General features: G+C 37.8%; 1 protein-coding gene across 2 annotated transcripts; it reads right to left on the bottom strand.

Moving 5' to 3' along the window:
* Positions 1–5,830: 5,830 nt before the first annotated feature.
* Positions 5,831–11,565, bottom strand: LOC120345040 (b(0,+)-type amino acid transporter 1-like). Of its 2 annotated transcripts, XM_039414412.2 has the most exons (4): positions 9,243–11,565; positions 8,937–9,124; positions 7,883–8,089; positions 6,299–7,679 (listed from the first exon to the last, which is right to left on the bottom strand). In XM_039414412.2, the coding sequence occupies exons 1-4, from the start codon at positions 10,057–10,059 to the stop codon at positions 7,443–7,445; spliced, it is 1,449 nt and encodes a 482-aa protein (XP_039270346.1). In that variant the 5' UTR covers positions 10,060–11,565; the 3' UTR covers positions 6,299–7,442. The 2 variants fall into 2 exon arrangements, with proteins under 2 accessions (XP_039270347.1, XP_039270346.1); XM_039414413.2 differs by lacking the exon at positions 7,883–8,089 and having other exon boundaries at positions 5,831–7,679.
* Positions 11,566–11,619: the final 54 nt, after the last annotated feature.

Here is an 11,619-nt window from a genome sequence, read left to right as displayed (position 1 = left end):
CGCAAAAATGTGCGCGTTACTAGGTACAACCGAAGCACGCATGAAAATGTGTGTGATGTACTAGTATTCAAAACGTTTGACTCAACTACGTTGGCATAACAAGTGCACATCTCGGTTTCGCATACGCATACCTTCGATCTTCACAAGGATATATTAATTTTGCCAAAGTCAATGCAACACTGAAAGGTTGCGGTTTTTCCAAAAGAAAACACGTTACACATCTTTATACCAGTGGATGGTTTTACATGGCCTTGTTCGGAGGGAAAGACGAGGTCAAATATTCCAATCCAATTCAACTAATAAAATATTTCCCAAGTCCGTAAGCTTAAACTAGGAAAACGAAATGCGCGCGGCAACGCAAATGTAGTCTGAAGAGCGCAATAGAAAGTGGCTAGATGATGTCGATGGATCTTGGCTCGTATTAGTGAAATAAACTACCATTTATTCTTCTAAAATTGAATTTCTGACATTGTAAGGAGATTCAATGTTACTATGTATGCAAAACTAAACCATGTAGTTATGAAATAATTGTTTTTAACAAAAAAGCGCTCTTGAAGTATTCGTACCAAGATGGCGCACAACCTGAACATTGTATGTTTACCAGGTTAGTGTTCAGGATGTGCGTCATCTTGGACCGAATACTTAAAATCCACTTAAAAAAAATTGCTCAACATTATATACTCCACACCCACCTGGGTATCATTATATATGCCATATACATTATATCTAAACAATAAAAAAAACATTATGTCCCAAAACAATGTTAAGGCCCGATTCTGCCGGACTATAGCACGAGTAAATTAAATTTTGAAACAAATATTACCTATTATGTTTTGAAGTGTTTGGACACATTTTTGAGAAAATAAGCCATGGGTGATTTGATGTGAAATTCGATATGAACCCAGACTCGACCAAACAAACTCAGTGCTGCTGTATAAACCTGGCTGGGAAAAATGGATGTTTCCAAGAGCACGAACTTCCTCATTTTCTTTCACATTGGCTAATCAACAAGCTGTCAACGGCGACGTAACAATGGAGGGTATTCATTAACGCCGCTGCGCGTCGCCATTTTGTTTTTATGTGGGCATGCGCGGGAAAGTACTGTCTTCTGCTTCCCCGTGACGTTGGACTTGTTTGGGCTTTTCGATTGCAATGGCGGCTCGTGCGTCTGGTGGTTCCAAATTGCATTGCTGCGTACCGTTGTGTAATGGCGATAGCCGTTACTCACCAGACTTATCGTTCCTCTCTTTCCCTAAAAATGAAAAAATGAAGAGAGCGTGGATTCACAGTATTCGTCGCGATCCTGGTAAACATTTTCAAGTAAGTCAGTATTTTGTGGCAAATATTTTTTTCTTCTGGTTTTAATTTTAGTTTTGACCCTGATTTTCTCTTCTCGCTTCTACTTTAGTTATTAGGCTATATCTATGCGGTTGTAGGCTATATGTGAGTGTATTTAAGGTGAGCACAGTCCACGACTTTCTTTTCCAGTTTTTGCAACAATTAATTTAACTAATGATTTGGTTTCTACGAGACTAACTACTTATCCTTCTTCCATGCTTTTGTGTCGGTATGCATATAATGCAAGGATGCTGTAGCAAGAGTAAAGATACCGGTAACTATCCCACAGTCCTAAGTGATTCAAGAGTCTTGCAGTGAGTCCTAGTGTGCCGCAAGACTCTTGAATCACTTAATTAAATTAATTTAACTTCTGCTCTTTTCAAATCTTAGTTAGGGCTCTTCTGATTCTGTAGACTAATAAGTGTTTATTTTGTCAATACCGGTATCTTCCTGGTGTACTGATTATGGGAATCAAGCTAAACTTAATAACCTATATTATTATTAGGTGGGCATACATTGATTCCTTGAAGCCTAGCTTCACTTTAGTTGGTGTTATTTATTTAGTTCGTATCAGCTAGTTTATTTTGACTTATTAAAACAGATTACACTAAGCACGCGAGTTTACGGCAATCATTTCAGATCCGAAGACATTTATGAGACGCCTTCTGGTCGACGCCGTTTGCACCACAACTCAGTTCCATCAAAATTTAGTTGGACAAAGTTAATTGCAGAGAGACCACTGCCAAATAGACTGAGGTAAAACAGATATATCATTTTTTAAGTTAGACTATACCACCATACTAGTATCAAACCAAAATTTAAAATTAACCAATTTGAAAAAATATTTTGACCCAAAGTCTAGAATATCAGGGTAATCCAACATTGTCGGCTCCGCGGGCCACAAAATTATTTTTTCATTGTTCGCGGGCCACAATAGTGCCAAGAATAGGTAAACAGTGCAATACAAAACAAACACTTTTTATTGTGCAAACACATAGTCATAAGACATAGCCTGCTCTGGCTAATAGAATCCGCATTCGATTCCTAGTTTTCTATGATGCCTATATTGTTAGCATATATTCTCGACCAAAAAGATAGAAAGCCAGATACTAATTTAGACTACCAAGCACATCATTCAACTTCGCTAGTTGCAAATTGGAATTATATCAGTTGGAATTATATCAGTCACCTTTGGCACATTTTTTTCACATAGACAGCTTAATCTTCAGGCATGGTGGTGAACATTGGCTCATTTTTTTGTGGTTTTGCTAGCTATTGGATATTAGTTTTATGTTGTGTTTCCGAAATTATGGGCATAAACCAATGAGCATATAAAGCCATATATACAATGAGTGGAAACTTCCAAATATTTGCTCATTAATCCATTGTGCCCTGCATTTTTACGTCGTTCAGCTAAATGGTTTGTTGCATATGAAGAAAGCACATCGTTCGCTGCAAAAATCCCTTGATTCAGCTGGGTCCAGTGCGAAATTGGCCGTATTGAGGCTTTTAATTTTTCGATTCGTATTCGGTTTTGGGTTTCGAAGTATGGTACGTTGAAAGCATACTAACTATAAGCATATGCATATTGGGAATACATATCTATTATCCCTCCACCACCAAGTCCATGCTTCCGAAAACAAACAATACAGTAAAAACTAATTCCATACCCGTCTTCGAGGCGCGGCGGTGTGGCTCAACGGGCGAAGCGTTAGGAATACGCTCGCCACCGCACCTCTAATTACTCTGCGTGGGTTCGCAGGTTCGAATCCCATGCAGGGATGGGTATGTGCGAGAGGATTGCTGGACTCCTCGCCGTCGTTGGGTGGTTCACGTAACCGCTGGTCGGTTACGGCTTCCTCCACCACCAAGTCCATGCTTCCGAAAACAAACAATACAGTAAAAACTAATCCCATACCCGACTTGGAATGGTAACCGGACGAGAGGACGTGGTTCGCCATATGGATAAGCCGTCTTATCGGCTTTCCTCTCCCCCGGGATAAATATGTAAATCCTATCCTATCCTATTAGGCAGAAAACGTAGCTACAGAACAGAATATGAATCAGTCGCCACGTGGGGTGCGGTTATTGCTGTATTTATTCATTGATATAACATGGGACTTACATATTTATCCGGGGGAGAGGAAAGCCGAAAGCCTTTCAAATGACGAACCACGGCCTCTCCAAATAGCTCTGTCTGCCTGAATTTTGTGAGCTATTCGTATACTTATTAAAAATACTGATTTTAACTATAAATTACTCTGGGATATCTTGCCATTGAAATTTAAAATTTGCCATTTTCATGTCTTGTGAATTTACACAAAAAAGTTCGTTTTTTATTTTATTACATTTTGTTATCAATTATGATTTTTGCATGTATATTATTTAATTTTAACGATCCTTCATATAGTCATATATATAGATACTGTTGATTTGGATGCAATTATACTTTTGTAATCAATAGTGAGATATAGAATTTGAACAAGGGTCGCAGCCAGGATTTTTCCAACGGGGTGGGGGGCATACGGTGAAATTAAAACAGTGCGCCAAAAGTGCAATTCACGACTGCGTGAGGCGTGTAATAAATTAAAAACAATGCGACGTTCACAGCGAAATTCCACAGTCACGTGTAGCTCGCCTCTGTTTTCTTGACGGTGTTTGGTGAATATATACAAAAACACGCTCGCGTGTAGCGCCGATCGAATCATGAAATCTGGAAATTTTACTTGGAATTTAATGCTAACAAAGTTGATTTTTTATTGTCATTTATTGATTATATACATGCGGCGTGATTAGTGGTGGGCAAACCGTATTTTTTTTATATAAAATTATTCGAATATTTTAACGAACATAACGAACATCGGCGAAGATGTTAAAGACAACTATTAAGGAATGTATTCACAACAAAAATTAATTTTATTCTGATTTTTATCTTCTGTGTTGAATTAGTATCACAGTTACGGTCCCAATTTTGAGCAAACAATATTATCATTACTGACTCCGGGATGCGATATTTGTGAAGCTGATAGTTGACATTTTTATGTTTTAAATTTATATCGTTTCCGTGTTACTTTCATATTAAATAATAATTAAAAAACTCCGCAAATTGGTAATCTCTAGAATACTCAGTGTTGAGTATTCACGTAACTCAGCTTTGGTTTAAAACACTGATACTTAACACGTGAATAAATCAGCAATAATGGCATTTCTACGTGGTCAAAATATTATTTCTCCGCAATATCTCGGGAAATTTGCATAGAATACATTATTCACATGCCTTGCTTATCTGATTCAACGTTTCTAAATTTACAAAAACGATGTTGACGCGATTTACGCAAAATTAGAAATTGAAAAATATGATGGCGCAAAAATGACACAAAATAAAAAATTCTCACATTCATCGTTTCTGTCTGTTGGCGATAGCCGTCGGTAAATTTTACGTAACTCGTTGTAAATTTATCGCCCTGCTTTGTATTAAAATAAAAGAAATCGGGAAGAGAATGTCCTGAAATTAGCTCATAACCTTTCTTTCATTTCGAACGGCCATAACGGCGGTTACATACGCGTTACTGAATAACAATCAACAATCACGCATTCTTATTTGTCATTATCAGCGCCAACAAAAAAATAACATATCGTAAAGATAAAAAAGTATGGCGGTGTTAATCGCGCTGCGGTGATAATACGCAGAGTAATATCGTTTTGATGAAACCATAATGCGCGACCGTAAAACGACAGTGGAAGAAGTTTTGCATGAAATTTTTTTCTCAAACCAAAGGGGGGGTGGGTAAGACCAGTGGTGGGATTTAGCCCGTTCTATACAACCGTCTCACGGAATTTAATAAGATCAGCGAATCGGTCAGCATTACTAAAAAAACATGTAACAGAACCGGCCGAAAACTATGACTTTTGTGATGGAACCAGCTGACAAACAATTTAAATCCCACCACTCGTTACGACCCATGTAAAGGGGGACGTGGGGCTTTGTATTCATTGATATAGGATGGGGTTAACATATTTACTCATGTGGAGAGGAAAGCTGATAAGCCGATTCCCTGCTATTCTTCTAATTTTTGTCTTCGTTTTTATTGTCAAGATATCCCAGACTGCCAGAGTGATTTGAAATCGGAGAGCCCTGGGGCTTCGTATGGAGCGTCTTATAAACTATGATTGCGAGAAGCTGTGGTTCGCCATATATTTAGGACTTCTTATCCCTTTCCTTTCCCGTGGATAAATATGTACCTAAATGCTAAATCCCATGCTATAATCAGAAATAACCGCACTTGACTTCATATTCTGTGCTATAGCTAATAGATATGCATTCCCAATAAGCATATGCTTATAGTTAGTATGCTTTCAACGTACCATACTTCGAAACCCAAAACCGAACACGAATCGAAAAATTAAAAGCGTCAATACGGCCAATTTCGCAACCGGCGCGGCCGGAGCAAGGGATTTTTGCAGCGAGCGATATGCTTTCTTCATATGCAACGAACCATTTAGCTGGACGACGTAAAAAATGCAGGGCACAATGGATTGATGAGCAAATATTTGGAAGTTTCCACTCATTGTGTATATGCTCATTGGCATAAACCAAATGACTCAATAGACATTTCGTCTTCCAAGGAGTTTTAGTTTACGGTAGTTATTGTGAAAAAAATAATCCCAAGAAGTTGCGATGAATCATGCTGAAATTAGCTTTCGGTACTCTTGAATGACGGGTGACGAAATAGTATGAATTCAAATGATTGTTATGAAGAATAGACGCGAACCCACGCAGTGTAACCAGAGGTGAGATGACAAGAGTATTCCTAACGCATAGCACAACGCGCCACACCGCCGAAGATGCAAATTCGTATGTCAACTAGCGAAAACACTATCAAAATGAGCATCAAAATGTTTGGGGTACTAGGTTATTGTGTTTTCAATTTGTGAATGATACTCGATCGAGATGGTATTAAATTGATAAATAAACGAGAACGAAATCGTACATTTGCACAATCCAATATCTCTAGTTTGCTGGTATAATATATTGACATCTGCTGCCCGAAAATTCTAAAATAACTAAACTGAAACTTCTGAAAATAACTAAACTAAATCTCACAAATACACTATATAGGCTAACCTATTTGTCGTGACTAACAGTGGGCTACACAATTCAACTTAGGAAAGGAGGTCATAGGTAATTAATGAATGTTATCGAGCAGAGACAACCGTAGTTCTTGTAGACACATGTAGATCTATTTAAATTAATGGCTATAAAGTAGTCTATTGTCACAATTGGCAGTTTTTTTTAGCACGGAATACGGATCTTTCCTGACGAAACGCAAATGCATCAAATATTTAGGACGAGGGCAGATACCGGTAATATCTTTCACGCAAAATAGTTTGTGTATGCGACACGCTATGTATTGTTAGGCGCTCCTTCCCATTTCCTAGAAAAGAGATAGGCTACACGTCGGTGCACGCTTTTATGCTATTATTGATACTATCCCAGCTCCTGCTGTTTTGGTACAGAGGTGTGCAATATGCGAGCAATGGTACGGTCCGTGAAATATATTAACGTTAAAGATTTCGCATTCTATTATTTTTAAATGATATTTTTGTAATGGCGTTATCAGCGTTTTTACTTTGTGTTGAGTCACATTGGGATGAAATTTCGTTGGAGAATATTCAATATTCTAATAGGCTATTTCTTTATTGGCGCTATGTTTTGAGTAAAATATCAAAAATTTTGAGTATCAGTAAAAAAGAGAGGTTGATTATGAAAAACGAAAATTCGACAATGGGTGTTATCTGAAGTATCTCGTTGTTTCACACAATAAAGATGTAGTTGTCATGATTTGTCAAAGAATTATACGACAATATCGAGCGGCACTCAGCGTCACCTTAATTTTACGACGTGGCCCATTCCATTGCGATATAAACAACTGCATGCCCCTGTTTTGGTGTTTAAAAGTGCTAATTCGATAAATGTTTTCGAGTCGTGTTCATTTGCAGAATATCAAATATATATATATATCAAAAATATGGGTAACGACCCAATTATTGTCTTGGACTGTGCAATATCAACACTGAACTCCATGAATCTTGTCCTGCATAACTCAAAAAATGTCTTCCCAATCCGTCGGTGCAGCATTGAATATAAGTTGGCCATACATTGTCACGGTGTCAATCCCTGGAATTTTGTAGCCTTTGTGGATCAGTGCAAAGTATGGTATCAATCCAGATATTATAAATATCACTGCATATAAGTAGATCCAATTTGGTGAGTCGACAATTGGTGCTATCACCAGATACAATGCAGACAAGGTTACAATGATAGGAATGACAATCGGCACCTGCAAATTAGAAAAAATATTATAAAGCTTATAATAAATTCAGTATTAGCGGAATTTTTGCGGTAACAATATAATGTTATCTGCTACTAAGTTTTTTTTTTTTATTCTATTGCTGATGATGAAACAATAGTTCCAGTTTGATCTTTAGTGATAGATCAACCGGCACGGGTAAGTTAAAATATAGAGATATGCAGGCTTCGTACCTTGTAAGGCATCGGTAAATCTTTCCTAGTAAATCGAAGCACTATAACGGCCGCAGCGCTGAGACCATAAAATGTCCAAGCTGTAAAACTGAATGCATATAGCATCGTATCGAAGTCACTTGGAATCATAAAGATGAGTGTGATAGCGGAGTTGAGTAGAATAGAAGGCGTTGGCGTGTAATATTCAACGTGGACCATTTCGAATATCTGAAATATTAGAAAATATAGAATGCCTGTTCTCGAGGGAAGATCAACCAGCATTTTTGTTGTAGCTGTGAAATAGAATGGGATTGAGATAAAACTGAAATAACTGGTAGTGTTATTGGAAACGAAGTGACTACATGGATCGTTTTGGTAAATTTTTGTTGGCCTTAATGTTGTTTCCGTTCGACTCTTGAGTCTTTTTGGGATGCGGAATTCCACTGTTTAATTTTAAATCATGGGACAACTGTTTTCTTTAGGTAAGCGTGACCGTTTTCTTCACGTCTGTCCTTCGTTTGGTTTTGCAAACTCAGCTTTACACCAGTTTCTGATGACGATTAGCATGCGGCAATAACGAATCGAAATTTCAAGGAGCGCGTACAAATTTGCTTGGTAAATACATGGATCTTATATCAAATAAGCATATCGATATACGGTACATCGTTTAAGAGTTGGTAAAGCAAATTGACACCACGTGATTAGAGAAATAGTGTATGAACAAAGAAATATGATGCGGATGCTGAATTACATCAGCCTCCACTTGGTGAATAGTGAGTAGGCTACATCCAGCTTTCACTTATCTAGTTCAATGTAGACGAAAGTATCGTCACATTATCTGTACAATTTTAGTGGGGATAGCAAATAGTGAAAGTACTTCAGCAACAAATACTTTTTAATATATTAACGATCAGACGTTAAACCTGAGACGTCCACACAAATTTGCCTGTTTCTTGTATTTATGTTTTGGATACGCATCTACGCAAAACATTTTATATATATATATCTACTGTAAAAAATAGATCCCAAGCAAACATATTTGAATGTATATATATAAATATATATTATTTCTTACAGAAGGCCACTGCCCCGCGCGGGCTGTCACAAACGGCATTCTTCCTCCACTTAAATACGATCCGTTTAATGATCCAGCAGTTGACAAGCACACAGTCACCGGTATGATCCACGAGAATGACCCGAGAACACGATCACCAAATGAAATAGCCACAGCGGGCGAAGTGATCATTTCGTTGGGAGTTAAAACTGCAATAAAAACGATCAGTTGATGAAAGTTCATAATTCAAAAAGAAGTGATATTGTCACCGTATGCTTACAATAATATGTTGCGTTTCTAATTTGACATTGGTAGTGATTGACTTACCTGATAAATAAGCAACGTTCATTAACACGTAGAATCCTGTCACGAGAGGCACTGCTATTAAAATCGCGCGTGGGAGCGTTTTGTGGCTTTCTTTTACTTCTTCCGTTACGTAGTTCAAATTATTCCAACCATCATAGGAAAAAAGTCCTTGATAAAATGCCAGGCCAATCTGTGTGAAAGTAATTGTGGTCATGCTTTCTGTATCAAATGCTTGATCAAAGTTGGCCTTTCCAATAGGATTTCCTTTCCCAAGCTGAACCAAGCCCCCGATAATAATGATAATCATCGCAAAAAATTTAGCGGCGGTGAAAAAGTTTTGGAATTTAGTAGATGCCTTGACACTCCAGCAATTTATCAATGTCAGTAACAACAGCAATATTGTTCCGGCAAATTTAACTACAATATCAGGCGGAACACAGTCGCCTGGATAGAAAGGTTTAGCTAAATATATACCGAATGTTATAGCCATCGCGGCACTCCCAGTAGATCGAACAATAATTATTGACGTCCATGCGTATATGAATCCCATAGGTTTCCCATACGTAATTCCATGATACGCAAAATCTGCACCAGATTCCGATATCCTTGTTCCTAATTCAGCATAGCATAGGGCCGCTAAAAGAGCCAACAACCCACAGGACGCCCACAGCACTAAACTTATCCCAACGTTTCCGTTTACTCCTTGCAATAGACCAGATGGTGAAACAAAGATTCCTGATCCAACCATTGTCCCAGCTAATAAGGCGACCGCGCTCCATATACCAATCGTCTTCTTTAATTCAAACTTTTCCCAAGATTGTACTGCTGAAGTATCCATGTCCAAAATGTGCAGATATCAAGCCACTATTGGGCATTAATTATAAGTTCGGTTACTGAGCGAAAGCTGGTTATTGATTGAGCCGAACAAACGATGTTTGCAATGAGGTCATTCGACATGCAGGCTTTATTGACTTGCTTTCTTATTCAAACAAACGAAACGGATAACAATCAACTTAATTAGAAAATGTCTTTGTCAAGGCTTTGTTACACGAATCGTCAGGAAGCGGCTTAGCATGAATCCTGAAGAAATGTTCTTTTCTATTTTCTCAAGTATGAAATATACAACACGCTCGCTATAAGTAGTCACAAACAATAAAATTATCACATGCATTTTCTTATTCCTTGAGTCAATGTGGGTTTAAATCGAACAAACAATGGTTATTGCAAAAGAAGCTCATTTTTCAAGACGAAAAATCTCCCACGAATTGACATTTTTCCTTCAATAAACATCCAGCATTTTCTTGTATATATCGAACTCTTTAATTATTTCTACTTTTATTTTAAGTAGTGCAATTTACTCCCGTATCAAACATTGAGTCGCGATCAAAATAAAGTTTGTAATTATCACCTAATTTTTGCATTTTACCCTCATTAAAGTTTTGAGTATTTAGTGGCGTCTGAAGCTGCCGCTAAACCATTGCGGCTGATTTTTTGGCTGCCACAAACCAATGGCGTGAGGCGGGGTTCCACGGTAGCAAATTGAAAATCATGACGGGCGAAATTTTGCTGCCACAAACCAAGGCATGTAGGCTGTGAAGGAGCTGCCATGAAGGGGTAAGAACTGCGCCTCCTCATTAATTATTTTTTTCGTATTTTTGCTACAATTAAAGCATTCCCAAATAGTCGACCATAAGAGGATATCAAACGCAGCCACACAAGAACCGGCAAAATGTTTAACAGATAATTGTAATTATAATTTAATTGAAATCTAAATTCTGATTGGTTCAGAAACTAGTATAATAACTAGGGTTACCATATTTTTTGTGACTTCGAAGGGGGACGCCTCCAAAGACAACGACCCCCTAGCTGTGATTTTGTAACTTTACATGTTCCGATTTTACTACATAGGCCTCATCTAAATCCATCCCGGCTGTCTTCGTTGACCATATATATATATTGCCATCGAGAGTTCATGCGCATATTCTCTGTATAAATATCGGGTTCAGTTCGAAAAATAAAAAGGGATTGACGTTAACGATACAAATAATTCGAATTAGATTTTTTATGTACAGCAAAAGGAAGAACAATTAATAATGAAATAGCCTGTCGTTTTTAAGCATTGACAATTTACTTATTTGCCAGAGCATGCTTTTCTGCTTTTCAATGTTATTTTCACGTAAACGTCAGAACAGGACCGATTAGTATTGATTTCACATGTGATACGTTACGGGAAACAACGAAACAAACAAAATAACACATTCACCTCCAGTAAGTTGGCTAGATCTGCGCTGCACAGCAACAACAGTAACAAGAATATGTTGGTACATTGGTAATGTTCGTGTATTATGCTGGATGGCTGAATGCCAAAGCGGGACGTTTGGCTGACTTGTCGGGACAA

This window comes from Styela clava, chromosome 5 (assembly GCF_964204865.1).
Source record: "Styela clava chromosome 5, kaStyClav1.hap1.2, whole genome shotgun sequence".
Taxonomy (NCBI): domain Eukaryota; kingdom Metazoa; phylum Chordata; class Ascidiacea; order Stolidobranchia; family Styelidae; genus Styela; species Styela clava.
The sequence above is the reverse complement of the archived record's forward strand: the minus strand, read 5'-3'. Positions and strand labels throughout refer to the sequence as shown.